At 46.9% G+C, this 25,433-nt stretch overlaps 1 protein-coding gene across 2 annotated transcripts in view; it reads right to left on the minus strand.

The window, feature by feature from the left end:
• gak (cyclin G associated kinase) overlaps positions 1-25,433 on the minus strand; it is a 50,037-nt gene that overhangs the window by 18,238 nt on the left and 6,366 nt on the right. For both annotated transcript variants that reach the window (XM_041900189.2, XM_041900188.2), the window contains exons 2-11: positions 21,943-22,004; positions 21,667-21,726; positions 21,149-21,263; positions 19,533-19,675; positions 16,193-16,318; positions 13,708-13,797; positions 13,336-13,471; positions 11,699-11,811; positions 8,834-8,909; positions 1,002-1,122 (exon numbers count right to left, since the gene is read on the minus strand). In XM_041900189.2, coding sequence (XP_041756123.1) covers positions 1,002-1,122; positions 8,834-8,909; positions 11,699-11,811; positions 13,336-13,471; positions 13,708-13,797; positions 16,193-16,318; positions 19,533-19,675; positions 21,149-21,263; positions 21,667-21,726; positions 21,943-22,004 — 1,042 coding nt within the window. The remainder of the gene's footprint in view (positions 1-1,001; positions 1,123-8,833; positions 8,910-11,698; positions 11,812-13,335; positions 13,472-13,707; positions 13,798-16,192; positions 16,319-19,532; positions 19,676-21,148; positions 21,264-21,666; positions 21,727-21,942; positions 22,005-25,433) is intronic.

Below are 25,433 nucleotides of genomic sequence, written 5' to 3' on the forward strand. Positions count from 1 at the left end.
TAAATCATGCAAACTAACCTATAGACCGATAAGCATGACCAGTCAAATGTATTTCCATAGACTGGTAATTCCATCCATGAAGAGGATAAAAAGCATTATTTCACAATGGGACTTCTTCTTCTTCTCCCGGACAAATGGCCGGTGCTATTACCGGCCAACGGAAACCCTGGTGTACGGGGGGTATTTTTATCTCAAAGTCATTAAACAAGCATTGTTTTGTGTGATGTTTTTTTGTGTTGGTATAATGTAATGTGATGTTTCTCAGGAATGTAATGTGATGTTTCTGAGTAGAATGTATTGTGATGTTTCTCAGTATAATGTATTGTGATGTTTCTCAGTATAATGTATTGTGATGTTTCTCAGTATAATGTATTGATGTTTCTGAGTATAATGTATTGTGATGTTTCTCAGTACAATGTATTGTGATGTTTCTCAGTATAATGTATTGTGATGTTTCTCAGTATAATGTATTGTGATGTTTCTGAGTATAATGTATTGTGATGTTTCTGAGTAGAATGTATTGTGATGTTTCTGAGTAGAATGTATTGTGATGTTTCTCAGTGTAATGTTTTGTGATGTTTCTGAGTAGAATGTATTGTGATGTTTCTGAGTAGAATGTATTGTGATGTTTCTCAGTAGAATGTATTGTGATGTTTCTCAGAAAAATGTATTGTGATGTTTCTCAGTATAATGTATTGTAATGTTTCTGAGTAGAATGTATTGTGATGTTTCTCAGTAGAATGTATTGTGATGTTTCGTAGTATAATGTATTGTCATGTTTTCAGTATAATGTATTGTGATGTTTCTCAGTATAATGTATTGCAGGTGTTTCTCAGTATAATGTATTGTAATGTTTCTGAGTAGAATGTATTGTGATGTTTCTCAGTAGAATGTATTGTGATGTTTCGTAGTATAATGTATTGTCATGTTTTCAGTATACTGTATTGTGATGTTTCTCAGTATAATGTATTGCAGGTGTTTCTGATCAGACTCTCTCTCACCTGGCCACAGACTGGATGACTTTAGAGGAGGTGTCTTTGATGTTGGTCAGAAAGCGTTCTGTTCCTCCCTTCAGGATGTCGAGGAAGCCCCCGCCCTGGTCCGGGTCCACACCGTACACCCCTGAGACACACAGGAAGGAGACAAATGCAGGGGTCAGCACACAAAAATGGTTTCACACATTATGCATCTGGAAATAAACATTCCTTTTATAGGCTAATCATCAATTTACATTTGTGATCAACACGATCCTGGACTTCCTGACGGGCCGCCCCCAGGTGGTAAGGGTAGGTAACAACACATCTGCCACACTGATCCTCAACACGGGGGCCCCTCAGGGGTGCGTGCTCAGTCCCCTCCTGTACTCTCTGTTCACCCATGACTGCATGGCCAGGCACGACTCCAACACCATCATTAAGTTTGCCGACGACACAACAGTGGTAGGCCTGATCACCGACAACGATGAGACAGCCTATAGGGGAGGAGGTCAGAGATCTGGCCGTGTGGTGCCAGGACAACAACCTCTCCCTCAACGTGACCAAGACAAAGGAGCTGATCGTGGACTACAGGAAAAAAAAGAGGACTGAGCACGCCCCCATTCTCATCGACGGGGCTGTAGTGGAACAGGTTGAGAGCTTCAAGTTCCTTGGTGTCCACATCACCAACGAACTATCATGGTCCAAACACACCAAGACAGTCGTGAAGAGGGCACGACAAAGCCTATTCCCCCTCAGGAGACTAAAAAGATTTGGCATGGGTCCTCAGATCCTCAAAAATTATACAGCTGCACCATCGAGAGCATCCTGACTGGTTGCATCACCGCCTGGTATGGCAACTGCTTGGCCTCTGACCGCAAGGCACTACAGAGGGTAGTGCGTACGGCCCAGTACATCACTGGGGCAAAGCTCCCTGCCATCCAGGACCTCTATACCAGGCGGTGTCAGAGGAAGGCCCTCAAAATTGTCAAAGACTCCAGCCACCCTAGTCATAGACTGTTCTCTCTGCTACCGCACGGCAAGCGGTACCGGAGTGCCAAGTCTAGGTCCAAAAGACTTCTCAACAGCTTCTACCCCCAAGCCCATAAGACTCCTGAACAGCTAATCATGGCTACCCGGACTATTTGCACTGCCCCCTCACCCCATCCTTTTACGCTGCTGCTACTCTGTTAAGTATTTATGCATAGTCACTTTAACTCTACCCACATGTACATATTACCTCAACTACCTCAACTAGCCGGTGCCCCCGCACATTGACTATGCAACGGTACCCCCCTGTATATATAGCCTCCCTACTGTCACTTTATTTTACTGTATATATAGCCTCCCTACTGTCACTTTATTTTACTTCTGCTCTTTTTTTCTCAACACTTTTTTGTTGTTGTTTTATTCTTACTTTTTTGTTTAAAATAAATGCACTGTTGGTTAAGGGCTGTAAGTAAGCATTTCACTGTAATGTCTGCACCTGTTGTATTCGGCGCATGTGACCAATAAAATTTGATTTGATTTGATTTGATCTATCTATGACAGGTGTGTCGCAGTATAATGTGCCGCAGGTGGTTTGAGTAAAAAAATTAAAAACATTATTTGGGGGGGACGAGCTCAATATACTTTTAAATGACTAAAATCTGATCGAAACTGTGTAGAAATGATAATGGACCTACATTCATACAGTTTCTTGACTGTGTCCAGCTTGCTAATAATCATAAAAATGAAAGGCTAATGAGTCAGGGAGCATACATGTTTTTATGGATAGAGGCCTATTTATTGCATATTTTACGAGGAAATGCAAACAATTTTCAATGTGGCCTTCCGGACCTCATTGAAGACCGAATGCGGCACCCGGGACAAAATCTGTTTGACACCCCTGATCTATGGCATACAGTAATTTTTTTGATGAGTTTTACAAATAACATGGTTATAGACAATAGGGTGTCGTGGAAATGACCACTAAGGACCCCAAAGTCGAGCTTAAATTAATGTATGTTTATTCAAGCCAGCAGAGAGATTACAGACAAACAGCACTTAAATGTGGAGTTTAGTCAGAAGCTCTGACGAGGTATTTCTCCCTCAGCATATTTATACTACGGGTTACACAAAGATAGCCAAGTGCATCCTTTCTCAGCAAAGCGTTTGCTCCCAGAGACCGACTGCAGAGGATGAGAACACCTGGCAACCCTAGTCTGGGCGTTCAGCCAATATTTCTACTCCGCTGAGCCGACCTTGTGAGACAAACCTTAGACACCCTGTCTGTCTACAACAGGGGCATTTCTAAGTATGCAACAGGTCAAACAAATATGATAAGTGTGAGACACTGAAAAAGCAGAAAGAGACACAGTAAAATTCCACTACAAGGGTATGACTAGACAAAAGGTTTTGACTAGACCAGGGTTCCCCAACTGGCAGCCCACAGGCCAAATTCGACCCGCGGGCCACCAGATGGGGTTTCATTTGGCCCCCCCAAGTTCCTTGAGAATGTTTTAATAAAAAAATTAAAATTACTTTAGTACTTTTTTGTATTTATTTTTTGTTGGACAAAAAATATATCAGGAAATCAGCTCCAAGTGATTTTAATTTAAGAAATCTGTTCCAAAGCATTTCCACGCATAATAGAGAGACACAAGATCATATACAAATGTAAATAAGGTTTGAAATGATTATGTTTTAATCAAACCTATCTGTTTGGGATTCTTGCGGTCAATTTGCCGTCTACAAATTATTTGTAATTATGTTCCGGCCCCCCGACCATCCGCTCAATAGGGCTTGACAACAGGGCTTGACTAGACAATAGGGCTTCACTAGACAACAGGGCTTCACTAGACAATAGGGCTTGACCTGAGTCTACAAACTTTATTGAATTGGGTCCTTTGTCTTTTCTCTCCGTTGTTTTCAGAGGGATGACGTAACCTTACAACCGTAGGTGATGAGCCAGTTCAGAGGGATGACGTACCCCTACAACCGTAGGTGATGAGCCAGTTTAGAGGGATGACGTAACCTTACAACCGTAGGTGATGAGCCAGTTCAGAGGGATGACGTAACCTTACAACCGTAGGTGATGAGCCAGTTCAGAGGGATGACGTAACCTTACAACCGTAGGTGATGAGCCAGTTCAGAGGGATGACGTAACCTTACAACCGTAGGTGATGAGCCAGTTCAGAGGGATGACGTAACCTTACAACCGTAGGTGATGAGCCAGTTCAGAGGGATGACGTAACCTTACAACCGTAGGTGATGAGCCAGTTCAGAGGGATGACGTAACCTTACAACCGTAGGTGATGAGCCAGTTCAGAGGGATGACGTAACCTTACAACCGTAGGTGATGAGCCAGTTCAGAGGGATGACGTAACCTTACAACCGTAGGTGATGAGCCAGTTCAGAGGGATGACGTAACCTTACAACCGTAGGTGATGAGCCAGTTCAGAGGGATGACGTAACCTTACAACCGTAGGTGATGAGCCAGTTCAGAGGGATGACGTAACCTTACAACCGTAGGTGATGAGCCAGTTCAGAGGGATGACGTAACCCTTACAACCGTAGGTGATGAGCCAGTTCAGAGGGATGACGTAACCTTACAACCGTAGGTGATGAGCCAGTTCAGAGGGATGACGTAACCCTAACAACCGTAGGTGATGAGCCAGTTCAGAGGGATGACGTAACCTTACAACCGTAGGTGATGAGCCAGTTCAGAGGGATGACGCCCTACAACCGTAGGTGATGAGCCAGTTCAGAGGGATGACGTAACCTTACAACCGTAGGTGATGAGCCAGTTCAGAGGGATGACGTAACCTTACAACCGTAGGTGATGAGCCAGTTCAGAGGGATGACGTAACCTTACAAACCGTAGGTGATGAGCCAGTTCAGAGGGATGACGTAACCTTACAACCGTAGGTGATGAGCCAGTTCAGAGGGATGACGTAACCTTACAACCGTAGGTGATGAGCCAGTTCAGAGGGATGACGTAACCTTACAACCGTAGGTGATGAGCCAGTTCAGAGGGATGACGTAACCTTACAACCGTAGGTGATGAGCCAGTTCAGAGGGATGACGTAACCTTACAACCGTAGGGTGATGAGCCAGTTCAGAGGGATGACGTAACCTTACAACCGTAGGTGATGAGCCAGTTCAGAGGGATGACGTAACCTTACAACCGTAGGTGATGAGCCAGTTCAGAGGGATGACGTAACCTTACAACCGTAGGTGATGAGCCAGTTCAGAGGGATGACGTAACCTTACAACCGTAGGTGATGAGCCAGTTCAGAGGGATGACGTAACCTTACAACCGTAGGTGATGAGCCAGTTCAGAGGGATGACGTAACCTTACAACCGTAGGTGATGAGCCAGTTCAGAGGGATGACGTAGCCTTACAACATGGGTGTATTTCACTAGGAACCAAACGGAAGCTACAGTATATTTGTTCAATTAAAAACTCATTTCTGTTTGCAAAACGGTCTCTGTTAACAAACATTTTGCTACGGTGTGTACTATTGAATATACACCAGGCAGTGCTTAATTTGTAATATAGGAGGTGCCGGAACAAAAAATGTGCCCGAGAGGGGGGGTGGACCTGGGCGTCTCTGAGGTACTGGTACGCATTTTTTGTAGCCTAGAGTCTGGGAAAAATATGGGCTTTTATCAACGAATTTCATGCAATTCTACATCATTTTAGATGACTGGAGACTTTCGCAGAATCTTTTTTAATACCTCACAAACGATCGAAATGACAGGCTACTTTGACACTGACAAACTGAGAATCTGAGATCAATAAAAACAACCTTGTCTTGAATCCATCAATAGCCTAGGCCTAGGCGTACGGGGAGACACACATATTGCACAATATGAGGAAATTATAGTCCTATAAAAGCTTTCCAGTTTCCCTTACTCACCCAATGATGCGCTGCTCACTCACCGGCCAAAAGCTTATCTCTCTCTTGACTGTAAAACAATGCTGTTCGCTCAATAGGCCTATTTGGAAGTTGATAACTTGGTAACATACAGACAGACAGATAAGTATTTTCTTTTCAGCAGGATCCATTTTCTTTCCAACCAGTGTTTTCCAGCGAAATATTATGAAAGACCTGTTTTGGCTGCATGCTGTTCACTGACAGCTTTGCCACACGTTCCCAACTGTAGGCTATGCCTGGTGATCTGGCTACACGCAATCCACAGCTAGGCAATATTTTAACATTAGCTATGGATCCTTCGGGGCTAAATTATAGGCTTACTCCTGGTGTAGCATTGGGAATTATTTCATTTATTTCTGAACAGAGTGCAGCTGCATACTTCCCGTAGCTATTATTCTATTAGGAGATAAATGATGAAGTGCAACGCTGGAGAGATGAGAGATGCAGGCTCATGTCTATAACAGCACAGAGATGGAGAGAGATCATAGAAAGTGATTCTCATTTTAGTTCTGTGAGAGATATAGGTGTGCTTCTCTCTCTCGCACCACAGCAATGGCCCCCGTTGGTCTATATAGGCCACAATGTTGTGCAAACCATAAACCCGGGCCAACATGAATCAATTCTTAGAATATCAGGCACGTTTTCACATTATGTTTTTTTTAGGGGGCAGGAGAATTACAGAGGAGTCAAAATGGAATTACTCCGATTGCTTTTATTATGATTTTTACATTGCAAACCGTGAAAATAATGTTTCATGCCACAAGAGGTCAGGCTACCTGATGCTGGAAAATGGGTTCCGGAACCAAAGAGTAGAAAACAGAGGTGCCGGATACTGTTCCGGCAGGATCTGGCTCATATTAAGCACTGACGCCAGGTGTGAATGAGTACAGGAGGCATCTCACCACAGGGAGGCCCCAGTCTGTTCACCAGATGGCTGACTGTCAAAAGAGCAATCGTCTTAACAGCCGAACACATAGCACCAGATCACGAGTAGTAGTTGGTGTGTTTGTGTGCGTCTCCACTCCATGAGCACTCTTCCTTAAAAGTTACATTTCCAAGTATGATAGATTCAAACAAAAGTATTTTTCAGACAAGATTATATATAAAGTGTTCCTAGTAGATGTTTGCAGTGCTAATTCTGAAAAGAGTCAGTGTAAAAATATATCCACAGGGAAAAGCACATGAAGGATATCAAAGTTATATGCTTAGTATTTTCATTTGTTTAGAGCCAGTACAAACTGGAAAATACTAAGCATATAACTTTGATATCCTGCATGTGCTTAATTAACCCTGTGGATATATTTTTCACAAGTATGATATTTGAAATATCATCCATTCTGACCTAGATTTAAGTTTTAATTACATTTTGTGACCCATAATGACTAGTCAGTCCCTTCCTAAGTGAGTGAGTTGTAAGCCGTGTTCCAGCATTTAAAATCGATGTATCCGTAGGTTATAAAAAAAAAAACACACCCAGTGCAAACATTAGGCGACAAGCGGACCGCACCATGAGTCTAAGGAGACATTTACATTTTAGTCATTTAGCAGACGCTCTTATCCAGAGCGACTTACAGGAGCAATTAGGGTTAAGTGCCTTGCTCAAGGGCACAACGACAGATTTTTCACCTAGTCGGCTCGGGGATTAGAACCAGCGACCTTTCGGTTACTGGCACAACGCTCTTAACCACTAAGCTACCTGCCAAACACTGCAGGCTGTGAGAGAGTGTTTCAAGCATCTCAGACTAGGACTGCTGATCTAGGATCAGGTCCATAGAATCTTATTCATTATAATATAAAAAGGCAAAACTGATCCTAAAATCAACACTCCTACTCTGAGACGCTTGGTGACTATGGGCCCAGACTGCCTTCACCAACTCAGGTCCAAACCAACTCACTATGTGGCCATGCTTGTTCCTTCCTAGCCTGAGGTCACGAGGGACGGAGGGAAGGAGGGAAGGAGCCAAGAGGGGACAGCATAACCAGATTACAGGCATGAGTGACATGGTGAGCTCCTCGCCAGTTAGCCTCCCAGTTAGTGTCCCCAGGCAGGAGTAGTGGCGACATAGTCCACTGATTGATGAGCCCCTAGGAGGATAGAGTGAGCTATGGCTAGAGATGCTGGCTTCCCGTTATGAAGAGAACATGGCGGAGCAGGTTCCATTAGACCGGCTCAATTGTGGCTGAAATGCATCTTATTGAGTAACTAACCACGAGAGAGAGAGAGACAGACAACCTTTCACACTCACTGCATCTAGACTATCTAACTACGAGAGAGAGAGACAGCGAGAGAGAGAGAGAGAGAGAGAGAGAGAGAGAGAGAGAGAGACAGCGAGAGAGAGAGAGAGAGAGAGAGAGAGAGAGAGACAGCGCGAGAGAGAGAGAGAGAGAGAGAGAGAGAGAGAGAGAGAGAGAGAGAGAGAGAGAGAGAGAGAGACAGCGAGAGAGAGAGGCAGGGAGAGAGAGAGGCAGCGAGAGAGAGAGGCAGGGAGAGAGTAGAGAGAGAGAGAGAGAGAGAGGCAGGGAGAGAGAGAGACAGCGAGAGAGAGAGGCAGGGAGAGAGTAGAGAGAGAGAGAGACAACCTTTCAGACTATCAGAAAAAGGAAAAACTAGACAAGCTTTGACAAGACACGACAGTCTGAGATCAAAAAATCGTGACCACTTTTTTTAACAAATAAAAGAGTACATTTGCGATTAGACTTGTTAGGAGATGCCATCACCTTTTATTTTTCACCAAACTAGATATCAATTTAGTTACTAGATGTTACATCGTCCCTCCTTTCATGGTTCAAATGAGATTTGTCTGATTGAAGTACAATGTTGGCCCCAATTCCAATCATTATAAAGATATTCCTGGTTGAAACAAAACAGTGACAAGTGACACACACACACACACACAGGAGACACACAGGACACACACACAGAGCTGTTGAACTCACCTGCATTGTGGATGTTGTGGATCTGGGCTGGGGGCTGTGCGCCGTTGTTGCCAAAGCCTCCGTTCTGCTCCAGCAGCTGCAGAGATTCATAGCCATCATAAGTAGGCCTCAAACAGTAGTCTGGCCTCAACAGACTCATGGGGCGACCAAGCACCAAAAACAAACAGTTGACAAGAGAAGGACAAAAAACAAGTCCCAAGAGAAGGCAGCCAAAGTCAGTGGAATCAGTCAGAACATAATTATATTTCCCCTGGACCAGAGTGTAGGTATCTCTGGGTGTGTCGGTGAGGGCCAAACATTTACGAGTCCTTCCAGTCTTGGCCGTGCTTCCTCTCCGGAGGGGGTAAGCTCCTTAACCCACAGAGAAACCCCCGCTTAACCCAGATCATCCCAGCCTAAATCTGCCCTCAGACACAGGGGAGCAGTTATGTCTACCCCTTACCGACATTATTACTACCACTACTACTACTACCACTACTACTACTACTACTACCACTACCACTACCACTACCACTACTACCACTACCACTACTACTACCACTACCACTACCACTACCACTACTACTACTACTACTACTGTTACGGCTACTACTACTACTACTACTACTGTTACTACTAATACTACTGTTACTACTACTACTACCACAATCACTACTACTACTGTTACTACTACCACTACTAGTACTTTTACTACTACTACTACTACTGTTACTACTAATACTACTACTACTACTGTTACCACTACTACTACTACTACTACTACTAGTACTTTTACTACTACTACTACTATTACTACTACTAAAACTGTTACTACTACCACTACTAGTACTTTTACTACTACTGCTACTACTGTTACTACTACTACCACTACTACTGGTCCTCTGTAGCTCAATTGGTAGAGCATTGCGCTTGTAACGCCAGGGTAGTGGGTTCAATCCCCGGGACCACCCATACGTAAAAATGTATGCACACATGACTGTAAGTCGCTCTGGATAAAAGCGTCTGCTAAATGGCATATTATTATTATTATTATTATTATTATTATTATTATTATTATTATTATTATTATACTGCTGCTACTACTACTACTACTACTACTACTACTACTACTACTACTACTACTACTACTACTATTGTTACTACTACTACTACTACTACTACTACTACTACTACTACTACTACTACTGTTACTACTACTACTACTCCTGAAGTAGTCGCTGCACACCAACAGCAAAAGATGAGCCTTATGACCGTGATGGTTTGACCACTAGTAAACGAATAACACCCCCCCCACACACACACTTCAAAACAAAAGAGATAGCCAATAGAAGTCCATCCCTTCGACACCAACCGTTCCAAGTAAAAACGTCACTCTGAACCTACCCTTACATCACCCCCTATCACGGCAAAAAGTACAATTTCACACCCTTCCAACAACATGCCAAGTCCCACAGTAGACCAAGTATACGGCTGACTACTCTCTTTTCTCCCTTCCATCCTTCTCTCCTTTTGCTTCTCGAAGTCTTTTCTTTCTCTCTCTCTCTCTTTCCCTCCATCTCTCCCTCCCTCTCATTTCTCTCTTTCTTTCCCCATCATGTGACATCACTTTCCGTTAAGACTGAAACGGCTGTTGTGTGTGACTGTGGCTGGGTTGAGACACTTCTTTGTGGCTGATGGTGGAGGGGGTTGAGGAGGAAGGAGGGAGGGAAGCAGAGAGTTGGTGAATAGCTCTTCAGAGAGTTGGTGGCACTACTGGAGACCTGATTCCCTTTGTACGCCAAGACCCAACTTGTTTGCCGTAAAGGAGTGTGGGGGGGGTAACTGGGCTACACAGTCCCAATTCAATTCCTACCACTGCCCTCGGCCCTAACTCATCAACGTTTGCAGATATTAAAGGTGGAAGCAATATAGTGGAAACTTTAACAATATACTGGAGGGGTTAGGTCCAAGAGCAAGGGGGAGGGATAGGGAGTCCCTAAACCTCATGGTCCCCTCATGGTCACCTCATGGTCCCCTCATGGTCACCTCATGGTCACCTCATGGTCCCCTCATGGTCCCCTCATGGTCACCTCATGGTCACCTCATGGTCACCTCATGGTCACCTCATGGTCACCTCATGGTCACCCAAGGGGGGAAAGGTGACCTGACCTATCGTGTGACCTTAAGCAGGGGGCATTACCCTGAGTATCCAACCAAGGACATATCCTCCTCTCTCACACCCCACACCACTCTCAATAGACACTCTGATACGGCTAATGCTAGGACAACCAAGGACATATCCTCCTCTCTCACACCCCACACCACTCTCAATAGACACTCTGATACGGCTAATGCTAGGACAACCAAGGACATATCCTCCTCTCTCACACCCCACACCACTCTCAATAGACACTCTGATACGGCTAATGCTAGGACAACCAAGGACATATCCTCCTCTCTCACACCCCACACCACTCTCAATAGACACTCTGATACGGCTAATGCTAGTCCAACCAAGGACATATCCTCCTCTCTCACACCCCACACCACTCTCAATAGACACTCTGATATGGCTAATGCTAGGACAATGCCACCAACGGAGAAGTAAGTGGGACAACTACAAGTCATTATGTGAGCAACTGTACTGATCAAAAACCAGGCAACGTGCTGTGTTTGGCTGAAGTCATTTCACATCCTGTGATGGTATTTGGTAGAACCAGTATCCAAATGCAGTTGTCAATGTCAAGGCCCCTCACGCAAAAGGCTCTAGAAAGGAGACGTGAGGGAGTTGGGTTGCCATGCTAGTAAGGTCAGACAAGCAGAAGGGGTTCAGATGTCAATGGGTTCAGATGTCAATGGTCAGGGCGTTGAAGGTCAGTCGGTTACCTCTGTGATGGGAGACTTGGGGTTGACGTTGCGCGCCGCAGCAATCTCCTGCAGTTGGTTGACCAGCTCTGTGATGGACAGCCTCTCCTCTGGGTTGATCTTCAGCATGGATCCTGAGAAGGGTCGAGGAATGGCACAAACAGAACCTCTTAGCACTGAGGCCACACGCAAACACCTCAATCAAAGACATTTTATAAAGACATTTTATAAAGACATTTTATAAAGAAATTTTTACACTAGCAGTTGTCACTTGGGGCTTAATGGAAACCCAGCCTAAAACTCTAAGACCAAACAATGCAGAGGCAGAAGCACAGTGGCTAGAAAACACTCCCTAGAAGGCTGTAACCCAGGAAGAAACCTAGAGAGGAACCAGGCTCCGAGGGGTGGCCAGAGGCAGTAACCCAGGAAGAAACCTAGAGAGGAACCAGGCTCCGAGGGGTGGCCAGAGGCAGTAACCCAGGAAGAAACCTAGAGAGGAACCAGGCTCCGAGGGGTGGCCAGAGGCAGTAACCCAGGAAGAAACCTAGAGAGGAACCAGGCTCCGAGGGGTGGCCAGAGGCAGTAACCCAGGAAGAAACCTAGAGAGGAACCAGGCTCCGAGGGGTGGCCAGAGGCAGTAACCCAGGAAGAAACCTAGAGAGGAACCAGGCTCCGAGGGGTGGCCAGAGGCAGTAACCCAGGAAGAAACCTAGAGAGGAACCAGGCTCCGAGGGGTGGCCAGAGGCAGTAACCCAGGAAGAAACCTAGAGAGGAACCAGGCTCCGAGGGGTGGCCAGAGGCAGGAACCTAGGAAGAAACCTAGAGAGGAACCAGGCTCCGAGGGGTGGCCAGAGGCAGGAACCTAGGAAGAAACCTAGAGAGGAACCAGGCTCAGAGGGGTGGCCAGAGGCAGTAACCCAGGAAGAAACCTAGAGAGGAACCAGGCTCCGAGGGGTGGCCAGAAGCAGTAACCCAGGAAGAAACCTAGAGAGGAACCAGGCTCCGAGGGGTGGCCAGAGGCAGGAACCTAGGAAGAAACCTAGAGAGGAACCAGGCTCAGAGGGGTGGCCAGAGGCAGTAACCCAGGAAGAAACCTAGAGAGGAACCAGGCTCCGAGGGGTGGCCAGAGGCAGTAACCCAGGAAGAAACCTAGAGAGGAACCAGGCTCCGAGGGGTGGCCAGAGGCAGGAACCCAGGAAGAAACCTAGAGAGGAACCAGGCTCAGAGGAGTGGCCAGTCCTCCTCTGGCAGATCTCACATCATAACCTCAAAGTCGTTCGCCTCTTTTTTCAGTGTGCGTAGTATTTTTTTTTATACTAGTCGTTCCTGCCAAAACCAGCAACTAGACCTAGCTGAACTGCTGTGTACAGGGTTCAAAACCAGCAACTAGACCTAGCTGAACTGCTGTGTACAGGGTTCAAAACCAGCAACTAGACCTAGATGCACAGCTGTGTACAGGGTTCAAAACCAGCAAATAAACCAAGATGCACTGCTGTGTACAGGGTTCAAAACCAGCAAATAAACCAAGATGCACTGCTGTGTACATGGTCTCTCTTTCTCTTTTTAACTATTTATTCATTTTTAAACCACCGGCCGCATTTACTAAGACGAGCACTAATATGAGAGGCCTGATCTGATGAATGTACAGAGGTTCTTACTGATGAGCTCGTGGTAGACAGTGTACTTGACATCATTCTGGGGGATGGCGTACTTCCCATTGACTATCTGCAGCTTGGCGCCCTCCTCGAAGGGGTGCTGCTTGAAGCACAACAGGTAGAGGATACAACCCAATGCCTGGAGAGAGAGAGCGAGACACACACACACACACACACAAAGGAAAATGATCAACAGGTAATAGAGATGTGTCTTAAATAAACACCCTATTCCCTTTATAGTGCACTACTTTTGATCAGGGCCCCAATAGGGCTCACCTTAGCAGGTGACACAGCTACCAATACAGCAGCAAACTAAACAAACGACAGACAGACTAGATAAATGATGCTATGTGAAGTTGCTGTGGCAAGTCTTACCCAGATGTCTTGCTTCTCGTTAATGGGGAAGTTGGAATACAGGTCAATCATCTCAGGTGTCCTGTAGGCAGGAGTGGTGTTTCTGGTGATCTGGGGACAGTGGAAGGTGACCGGAGAGGGTCACTTTAGTTTACCGGTAGCTCACAGAATGAGTAGAACAAGCCTCCCCATTAAGTCGATGATGCCATAATGGGTCATCTGGAAGCCATTTTTTTGTGCACCCATGAGTTACCAGTCAAATTGTTAAAAGGTTCCAAGTCCTAGTCATTCTGTTTATAAGGTTTAGCTATCTCCAGCACATTCAAATACAGAAAAAAATCTTCAGCATGAGTGATTCCTCTAGCCAATAATTAGCTTTCTGTATTCATGCTAGTTTCCTGTAGAGTATCATTAAACTGGAGGAAAATAGACTGGCGTCACAGGGTTTGAGGCAAGCCAGTGTGTTCTGATTCGATTAACCAACGTTGGCGCAGGAACAAATAATAATTTTGTGTAATTATATCAATTGGGGCCGGTTTCCCAGACACTTATTAAGACTAATCCTGGACTAAAAAGCATTTAAGGAAATTATCCACCTAAAGTTTAGTCCAGGACTAGGTTTAGTCTCCCCAGATGAAATCTTGCGACTTGTGACGGCCGGCCGCCCAACAACCTGCCCGCTTGACCCTATCCCCTCCTCTCTTCCCCAGACCATTTCCGGAGACCTTCTCCCTTACCTCACCTCGCTCATCAACTCATCCTTGACTGCTGGCTATGTCCCTTCCATCTTCAAGAGGGCGAGAGTTGCACCCCTTCTCAAAAAACCTACACTCGATCCCTCCGATGTCAACAACTACAGACCAGTATCCCTTCTTTCTTTTCTCTCCAAAACTCTTGAGCGTGCCGTCCCTAGCCAACTCTCCTGCTATCTCTCTCAGAATTCCCTTCTTGATCCTAACCAGTCAGGTTTCAAGACTGGTCATTCAACTGAGACTGCTCTTCTCTGTGTCACGGAGGCTCTCCGCACTGCCAAAGCTAACTCTCTCTCCTCTGCTCTTAACCTTCTAGACCTATCTGCTGCCTTTGATACTGTAAACCATCAGATCCTCCTCTCCACCCTCTCCGAGTTGGGCATCTCCGGCGCTGCTCACTCTTGGATTGCGTCCTACCTGACAGGTCGCTCCTACCAGGTGGCGTGGCGAGAATCTGTCTCCGCACCACGTGCTCTCACCACTGGTGTCCCCCAGGGCTCAGTTCTAGGCCCTCTCCTATTCTCTCTTTACACCAAGTCACTTGGCTCTGTCATATCCTCACATGGTCTCTCCTATCATTGCTACGCAGACGACACACAATTAATTTTCTCCTTTCCCCCTTCTGATAACCAGGTGGCGAATCGTATATCTGCAAGTCTGGCAGACATATCAGTGTGGATGTCGGATCACCACCTCAAGCTGAACCTCGGCAAGACAGAGCTGCTCTTCCTCCCGGGGAAGGACTGCCCGCTCCATGATCTTGCCATCACGGTTGACAACTCCATTGTGTCCTCCTCCCAGAGTGCAAAGAGCCTTGGCGTGACCCTGGACAACACCCTGTCGTTCTCTGCTAACATCAAAGCGGTGACCCGATCCTGCAGGTTCATGCTCTAAAACATTTGCAGAGTACGACCCTACCTTAAACAGAAAGCGGCACAGGTCCTAATCCAGGCACTTGTCATCTCCCATCTGGATTACTGCAACTTGCTGTTGGCTGGGCTCCCTGCCTGTGCCATTAAACCCCTGCAACTTATCCAGAATGCCGCAGCCCGTCTGGTGTTCAACCTTCCCAAGTTCTCTCACGTCACCCCGCTCCTCCGCACACTCCACTGGCTTCCAGTTGAAGCTCGCATCTACTACAAAACCATGGTGCTTGCCTACGGAGCTGTGAGGGGAACGGCACCTCCTTACCTTCAGGCTCTGATCAGACCCTACACCCAAACGAGGGCACTACGTTCATCCACCTCTGGCCTGCTAGCCCCCCTACCTCTACGGAAGCACAGTTCCCGCTCAGCCCAGTAAAAGCTATTCGCTGCTCTGACACCCCAATGGTGGAACAAGCTCCCCCACGACACCAGGACAGTGGAGTCACTGACCACCTTCCGGAGACACTTGAAACCCTACCGCTTTAAGGAATACCTGGAATATTATTATAGTAATCCTTCTACCCCCCCTTTACTACCACTGTCTTTTGTCTAAACTAACACCTGACTTATTTCACCTGCTAGCACTGACTTGTTTAAAGAAATGTACTTATTGTGATCGAGATGTAGTTGTCCCTGATTTAACTGACTTTGCTCACAGCTGCTTGTTTGAAGAAGTGTACTTACTGTGATCAATATGTAGTTGTCCCACTGGCTATCCTAAGTTGAATGCACCAATTCGTAAGTCGCTCTGGATAAGAGCGTCTGCTAAATGACTTAAATGTAAATGAGTACTACAACAAGGTCACAGACAGGGGTTTCCAAAATCACCTCGTCCTCCACCATGGACCTCTTCTGGGCAGACCAGCTGTAGTCAGGATAGTGTGCTATCGTGGTGGAACTCCCAAAGTCACACAGCTTGACGGTGCCCTGGTGACTGATCAACAAGTTCTCAATCTGGAGGAGACGGACAGAAGGACAGTGGCTCATTATGAGATTGTAGATGATGTGTACATTTGTTTTTCTATATTCGGTCTGGGTATTTTGTTTGTTGTAAGGCGATGTCAGCACCATTTCACCAATTCAAATTCATGGAAGATGTAAATCTATTTGGCGAAAAAAGGTGATTCTGATAAACATCAATAAAGCAAGGACAAGAGGCAGCAATACCTTTATTTCCACAGTGCTTTAGAAGCAGGGTGTTTATTTCCACAGTGCTTTAGAAGCAGGGTGTTTATTTCCACAGTGCTTTAGAAGCAGGGTGTTTATTTCCACAGTGCTTTAGAAGCAGGGTGTTTATTTCCACAGTGCTTTAGAAGCAGGGTGTTTATTTCCACAGTGCTTTAGAAGCAGGGTGTTTATTTCCACAGTGCTTTAGAAGCAGGGGTGTTTATTTCCACAGTGCTTTAGAAGCAGGGTGATTATTTCCACAGTGCTTTAGAAGCAGGGTGTTTATTTCCACAGTGCTTTAGAAGCAGGGTGTTTATTTCCACAGTGCTTTAGAAGCAGGGTGTTTATTTCCACAGTGCTTTAGAAGCAGGGTGTTTATTTCCACAGTGCTTTAGAAGCAGGGTGTTTATTTCCACAGTGCTTTAGAAGCAGGGTGTTTATTTCCACAGTGCTTTAGAAGCAGGGTGTTTATTTCCACAGTGCTTTAGAAGCAGGGTGTTTATTTCCACAGTGCTTTAGAAGCAGGGTGTTTATTTCCACAGTGCTTTAGAAGCAGGGTGTTTATTTCCACAGTGCTTTAGAAGCAGGGTGTTTATTTCCACAGTGCTTTAGAAGCAGGGTGTTTATTTCCACAGTGCTTTAGAAGCAGGGTGTTTATTTCCACAGTGCTTTAGAAGCAGGGTGTTTATTTCCACAGTGCTTTAGAAGCAGGGTGTTTATTTCACAGTGCTTTAGAAGCAGGGTGATTATTTCCACAGTGCTTTAGAAGCAGGGTGTTTATTTCCACAGTGCTTTAGAAGCAGGGTGTTTATTTCCACAGTGCTTTAGAAGCAGGGTGTTTATTTCACAGTGCTTTAGAAGCAGGGTGTTTATTTCCACAGTGCTTTAGAAGCAGGGTGTTTATTTCACAGTGCTTTAGAAGCAGGGTGTTTATTTCCACAGTGCTTTAGAAGCAGGGTGTTTATTTCCACAGTGCTTTAGAAGCAGGGTGATTATTTCCACAGTGCTTTAGAAGCAGGGTGTTTATTTCCACAGTGCTTTAGAAGCAGGGTGTTTATTTCCACAGTGCTTTAGAAGCAGGGTGTTTATTTCCACAGTGCTTTAGAAGCAGGGTGTTTATTTCCACAGTGCTTTAGAAGCAGGGTGTTTATTTCCACAGTGCTTTAGAAGCAGGGTGTTTATTTCCACAGTGCTTTAGAAGCAGGGTGTTTATTTCCACTGTGCTTTATTTTCACGATGCTTCTCAGCCTCAAATCAAAGACTTGAGTACCGTCAAACAGCAGGGCACATCAAAATATTGCATCGAGTCAACTCCGCTCCTCTAGCATTTCTCGAACAATTCACAAAATGTATAGCCTCTGGTTTGACCTGGTTCTCAGTTCCCATTCCAAAACACTTAAACAATGCCTGAGTCCGCTAGAAAGTCAGGAAACAGAGTGAGTGTGAGGGCCGCGGGAGGGGTAGAGGGGTTCCAGAGAACACGGAGGCCTACATCAGCACTCTGCAGTCACAGCACACACATAACAATGGTGTTTCATCACTGATTAACGAAAAAAACTTTAAAAAAGTCTGACAAACAAGTGTCTGAAAGTTAAGTGTGGCAGTGGTAGAGCAGGGAGGGAGGGAAGTCTTACTGGAAGAGGAGGAGAATGGTCATGTCTAGATAGCATACAGCTGGCCACAGGAGAATGGTCATGTCTAGATAGCATACAGCGGGCCACAGGAGAATGGTCATGTCTAGATAGCATACAGCGGGCCACAGGAGAATGGTCATGTCTAGATAGCATACAGCGGACCACAGGAGAATGGTCATGTCTAGATAGCATACAGCGGACCACAGGAGAATGGTCATGTCTAGATAGCATACAGCTGGCCACAGGAGAATGGTCATGTCTAGATAGCATACAGCGGACCACAGGAGAATGGTCATGTCTAGATAGCATACAGCGGGCCACAGGAGAATGGTCATGTCTAGATAGCATACAGCGGGCCACAGGAGAATGGTCATGTCTAGATAGCATACAGCTTATGTCAAATTGACGTCAAAAGTTGATTTTTTTGCATTTTTGCTAACCCTAACCCTTTTCCTAACATTAACCAATTCTCCTAACCTGCTGCGTTCGTTCTCCTAACCTGCTGCGTTCGTTCTCCTAACCTGCTGCGTTCGTTCTCCTAACCTGCTGCGTTCGTTCTCCTAACCTGCTGCGTTTGTTCTCCTAACCTGCTGCGTACGTTCTCCTAACCTGCTGCGTTTGTTCTCCTAACCTGCTGCGTTCGTTCTCCTAACCTGCTGCGTTCGTTCTCCTAACCTGCTGCGTTCGTTCTCCTAACCTGCTGCGTTCGTTCTCCTAACCTGCTGCGTTCGTTCTCCTAACCTGCTGCGTACGTTCTCCTAACCTGCTGCGTTCGTTCTCCTAACCTACTGCGTACGTTCTCCCAACCTGCTGCGTACGTTCTCCTAACCTGCTGCGTTCGTTCTCCTAACCTGCTGCGTTCGTTCTCCTAACCTGCTGCGTTCGTTCTCCTAACCTGCTGCGTTCGTTCTCCTAACCTGCTGCGGACGTTCTCCAACCTGCTGCGTTCGTTCTCCTAACCTGCTGCGTTCGTTCTCCTAACCTGCTGCGTTCGTTCTCCTAACCTGCTGCGTTCGTTCTCCTAACCTGCTGCGAAAAGGTCAAGTTTGACAAAAGCTGTACTCCGTCTAGTCAAAACCCAGGAGAATGGGGAGAGGGGGACACTATTCAAGGGAGTGGGACGAGACCACAGGACGTGTACAGGAAGGTAGTGCTGAGAAGTACCAGGTATAGTAAAGAGGGAAGAGGTACTGGCCATGGCAGGAGTTGAGAGGGGAAGTAGGGTGATGTTGCCGCAAGATGCTGATCTTGGGTCAGTTTTTCATTTCCCCCCACTAATGGTTAAGGTCAGGATTGGGAAAGGGACGCTGATCCTAGATCTGTACCTAGGGGAAATTAGAGGGAGAGTTGGGCTTTGAACTGCTCACCTTAAGATCCCGGTGGATGATGGGAGGCTTCTGTTTGTGCATGTGCTGCACTGCACGACACGACTGGTAGAAGATCTTCAGCACCGTGTCACATGACATGGGTCCCTTCTGCTCCACCCGCTTGATGAAGTCCACCAGTTGACCTGGGGGAGGCAGACAGGAAGAGCCTGATCAGCAACATGGAGAGTACCAGTCAAAGTAATTGCTAATCACTGGCTAACCATTATGGGGCAGTTTCCCTGATACAGATTAAGCCTAGTCCTGGACAAAAAAATCACTTTCAATGGAGAATCTTAAATCTCTATTGAGAATGCTTTTTAGTTCCGAACTAGGCTCAATCTGTGCATGGGAAACCGGCCTTAAAGGTATTGCTTATTAGTAGAAGACTATAGCGCATACATTTGCTTGATAACATCAGGCATATTCAGAGAAGTATAAACTGTAATACAGGCTTTTCAATACACACTCCAAAATAGGCCTCTGGAAGATATTGCTACATCCACATTACGCTCAAGAACAAAGAGAAAGAGTTAGGCTTGGTTTTCAGCCCTACTCTTAGCGCTGCGCACAGCGAAACAGAAAACATAGTGTGGATGTAGCTTAGGCAGGATTTTTATTCCACTAGAAGTACTCTAACAGCTTTGTGACTTCACTGTGAGGCATCGGCACCACACAGAGGCATCGGCACCACACAGAGGGGTCGGCACCACACAGAGGGGTCGGCACCACACAGAGGGGTCGGCACCACACAGAGTGATCGGCACCACACAGAGTGATCGGCACCACACAGAGTGATCGGCACCACACAGAGGGATCGGCACCACACAGAGGGGACGGCACCACACAGAGGAGTCGGCACCACACAGAGGAGTCGGCACCACACAGAGGGGTCGGCAAACACACAGAGGGGTCGGCACCACACAGAGGGGTCGGCACCACACAGAGGAGTCGGCACCACACAGAGGGGTCGGCACCACACAGAGGGGTCGGCAAACACACAGAGGGGTCGGCACCACACAGAGGGGTCGGCACCACACAGAGTGATCGGCACCACACAGAGTGATCGGCACCACACAGAGGCGTCGGCAACACACAGAGGGGTCGGCAAACACACAGAGGCGTCGGCACCACACAGAGGGATCGGCACCACACAGAGGGATCGGCACCACACAGAGGGATCGGCACCACACAGAGGGGTCGGCACCACACAGAGGGGTCGGCACCACACAGAGGGGTCGGCACCACAGAGAGGGTCGGCACCACACAGAGGGTCGGCACCACACAGAGGGGTCGGCACCACAGAGGGGTCGGCACCACACAGAGGGGTCGGCACCACAGAGGGGTCGGCACCACACAGAGGGGTCGGCACCACACAGAGGGGTCGGCACCACACAGAGGGGGTCGGCACCACACAGAGGGGTCGGCACCACACAGAGGGGTCGGCACCACACAGAGGGGTCGGCACCACACAGAGGGGTCGGCACCACAGAGGGGTCGGCACCACACAGAGGGATCGGCACCACAGAGGGGTCGGCACCACACAGAGGGGTCGGCACCACACAGAGGGGTCGGCACCACACAGAGGGGTCGGCACCACACAGAAGAGTCTGTAGTACCTTTACAGAGCTCTGTGAGAATGAGGAACTCAGCCTGGCCCGTGTCCGACTCCTCCTTGGCGATGGACGCTGCGGAGCTGAACTGCACCACGTTGGGGTGACCAGAGAGCTTTTTCTGTAGAGCACTCAGGTCAAAGAAAAGGAACTGACGGTTGGTATATCAAACTGGGTTGTCACTTAAGCCCCGTTTCCATTGGCGCTTTAAAATTAGGGCCACATTCGACCCCAAATGCCAATGGAAATAAAGCGTTAGTGAATGGGGCTGTTTTAAAAAGGTTAGGGACAGAGGTTAGGGGCATGAATGTGGATGTATGAGGAGCCAAATGCCTATTGCCATTTGACACCAACACCGGAACTTTTAAAGAATATTGTCTACTTTATTCAGATTGGTCTGTTTTATCAAAAATGATTATTAAGTCAGACAGACAGATTAGGCGTTTCTTGACTAAAGGATGTTCTCTAGGAGGAACGTTCAGTGTTCCGACGTTTCCATGAACATAGACCACTCAAAAGGATACCATGAAGCAGACCTCCTGGATGACTTCTTTGTTCTTCTCTTCCTCCTGGGACAGGAGCCTCTGCACACACACACACACACACACACACACACACACACGGCAGATATTTCACCATTTAACAAAACACGGAGAACAATGAATGTGTCCCGAATTGCACCCTATGTGCGCTGGTCAAATGTAAGGAATAGGGTGGCATTTGGGACGCTGCCATTGTCTAAACCAGCCTACGTTAGCAAGGTGTGGGCAGAAACGCGTGTGAAGGAAATCAATGCTTACCTTGAGAGCATATTCTTTACTGCTGCTTGTGTCCTGGGCTTCATACACAAATGCAAAACCACCTGCAGAGGCAAACACAATGAGGGATCAATGGCCCGGATGAGAGAGCCAACACAACAAGAGCTCGCTTCAGTGCTATTCACCCTGCGTAGTGACAATCAGGGCCTGTATTCATACAGTGTCTTGGACTAGGAGTGGTGATCTAGGATCAGGCTCGCGCTGTCCATGTAATGTTACTAATTATGGTCTAAAACACAAATCTGACTCTAGGTCAGCACTCCTACTTTGAGATGCTTTATGAATATGGGCCCTGGTGTTGTTAATGCTAATACCTTGACTGTTTTCACTTTCATTTAAGACGTTATCTGATAGCGATTGTTGTCAAACGTCAACATAAGGTTTCCTTCGCGTATTGCACTTCACTGCATTGTCACAACTGACAAAATGCTTCAGAATTATCTCAATGAAACAGAGGTGGACTCCGGAACACTAATCTGGAGACTACACCCATATTCCAGTGAGCTTTTAGTCACTACTGTGTTGCTAAATCCTTCACATTGCAAGACGTTCTGTCACATGTCAACAGAGCAGCCTAGAGTCGTTTTCCTTTTCACGGACAGCGTTATTGCAGCATCAGTTTGCTGTAGTTTTTAGAATGACTCATTTGTAGCATTTCTGTTCTCAGTTAACCTTCAAATGAAAGGTGTGCTCTCGGCAGAGTCTGCTCACACAGCTCAAATATTTATTGGAGCAAAACATTTTGCCTGCATTTGGGGAGTATTAGAATTCACTATTCATTTTGCATACGCCCTTCAAGTCAATGGGGATTTGCTCCAATTCCTTAATGCCAAACAGTGGCCACTGAAATTAGAGACTAGTCTGTTCTCTGTGAAACATGAAACACTGCAGGCAGGGCCTCCTCACTCTTTATTGGACAGGAATGTAAAGGTGCCCTGTTTCTGGCACAACGCCATAAACATTCCATGCCTGAGGTATGTTACGGCCCTGGTATCTCAGTAATAAAAATAAAGCCCTGCTCAAACGCCAACACTCTGCTGCTTCCACAAGCCAGTGAGGAGGCCCTATCTGCTGCAGGAAACCTGTTAGCCAGGACAGAGCAAGGGACAAAGGTTGGAGGAGGGCTGTAGACTGGAGACACCCCCAACTCAGGTGTCAAAGGAAAGGGTAAGGAGAGAGAGAGGGAGAGAGAAGAGAAGGAGAGAGAGAGAAGAGAAGAGAAGAGAAGAGAAGAGAAGAGAAGAGAAGAGAAGAGAAGAGAAGAGAAGAGAAGAGAAGAGAAGAGAAGAGAAGAGAAGAGAAGAGAAGAGAAGAGAAGAGAAGAGAAGAGAAGAGAAGAGAAGAGAAGAGAAAGAGAGAGAGAGAGAGAAGAGGAGAGAGAGAGAAGAGAAGGAGAGAGAGAGAGAGAGAGAAGAGAAGAGAAGAGAAGAGAGAGAGAGAGAGAGAGAGAGAGAGAGAGAGAGAGAAAAGGAGAGAGACAGCAAGAGCGTTCAATGAATGAGCTCAATGTTGTGTGGAGCAGAGCAGTCAGCCAGGGTTGTCATGGTGTAGTCGGGTGTAGTCAGGGGGTAGTCATAGTGACCAGTAAATCAACTACCACGCCTTCCTTGCTACCTGAATAAAAAGGCTCTTCAGATCCTGTGTTTCATCAGCTCAAAGGGACCGAAAACCATAGAAAATTGCACATGGTAAAAAACTAAAAAATCTACGATACTTAGGCCTATAAAAACATGTTGTGAAAGCACTAAGAAGGTGAAAGAAAGGGTAGCCAGATCAATGGGTTACTGACTAAACAACTATGGAGTCTTACTGGCAGGCATGGTATCCCTAAGAAACTGTGACTGTCTAGTTACAGATTAGTTCACACATGGGCAGCATGATTACTAGGGTCGGGACGATACCAGCATCTTTACTAGGACCGGGACGATATCAGCCATCTTTACTAGGGTCGGGATGATACCAGTATCTTTACTAGGACCGGGACGATACCAGTATCTTTACTAGGACCGGGACGATACCAGCCATCTTTACTAGGGCCGGGACGATACCAGTATCTTTACTAGGACCGGGACGATACCAGCCATCTTTACTAGGACCGGGTCGATACCAGCCATCTTTACTGGGACCGGGACGATACCAGCCATCTTTACTAGGGTCGGGACGATACCAGTATCTTTACTAGGACCGGGACGATACCAGCCATCTTTACTAGGGCCGGGACGATACCAGCCATCTTTACTAGGGCCGGGACGATACCAGCATCTTTACTAGGGCCGGGACGATACCAGCATCTTTACTAGGGCCGGGACGATACCAGCCATCTTTACTAGGGCCGGGACGATACCAGTATCTTTACTAGGACCGGGACGATACCAGCCATCTTTACTAGGACCGGGACGATACCAGCCATCTTAACTAGGACCGGGACGATACCAGCCATCTTTACTAGGGTCGGGACGATACCAGTATCTTTACTAGGACCGGGACGATACCAGCCATCTTTACTAGTACCAGGACGATACCAGCCATCTTTACTAGGGTCGGGACGATACCAGTATCTTTACTAGGACCGGGACGATACCAGCCATCTTTACTAGGGCCGGGACGATACCAGCATCTTTACTAGGGCCGGGACGATACCAGTATCTTTACTAGGACCGGGACGATACCAGCCATCTTTACTAGGGCCGGGACGATACCAGCATCTTTACTAGGGTCGGGACGATACCAGTATCTTTACTAGGACCGGGACGATACCAGCCATCTTTACTAGGGCCGGGACGATACCAGCATCTTTACTAGGGTTGGGACGATACCAGTATCTTTACTAGAACCAGGACGATACCAGCCATCTTTACTAGGGCCGGGACGATACCAACATCTTTACTAGGGCCGGGACGATACCAGTATCTTTACTAGGGCAGGGACGATACCAGCCATCTTTACTAGGGCCGGGACGATACCAGCCATCTTTACTAGGGCCGGGATGATACCAGCCATCTTTACTAGGGCAGGGACGATACCAGTCTCTTTACTAGGGCAGGGACGATACCAGTATCTTTACTAGGGCAGGGACGATACCAACATCTTTACTAGGGCCGGGACGATACCAGCCATCTTTACTAGGGCCGGGATGATACCAGTATCTTTACTAGGGCAGGGACGATACCAGTCTCTTTACTAGGGCAGGGACGATACCAGTCTCTTTACTAGGGCAGGGACGATACCAGTCTCTTTACTAGGGCAGGGACGATACCAGTCTCTTTGCTAGGGCCGGGACGATACCAACATCTTTACTAGGGCAGGGACGATACCAGTATCTTTACTAGGGCAGGGACGATACCAGTATCTTTACTAGGGCAGGGACGATACCAGTATCTTTACTAGGGCAGGGACGATACCAACATCTTTACTAGGGCAGGGACGATACCAGTATCTTTACTAGGGCAGGGACGATACCAACATCTTTACTA

This window comes from Coregonus clupeaformis, chromosome 16 (genome assembly GCF_020615455.1).
Source record: "Coregonus clupeaformis isolate EN_2021a chromosome 16, ASM2061545v1, whole genome shotgun sequence".
In the NCBI taxonomy this organism is placed as follows: Eukaryota; Metazoa; Chordata; class Actinopteri; order Salmoniformes; family Salmonidae; genus Coregonus; species Coregonus clupeaformis.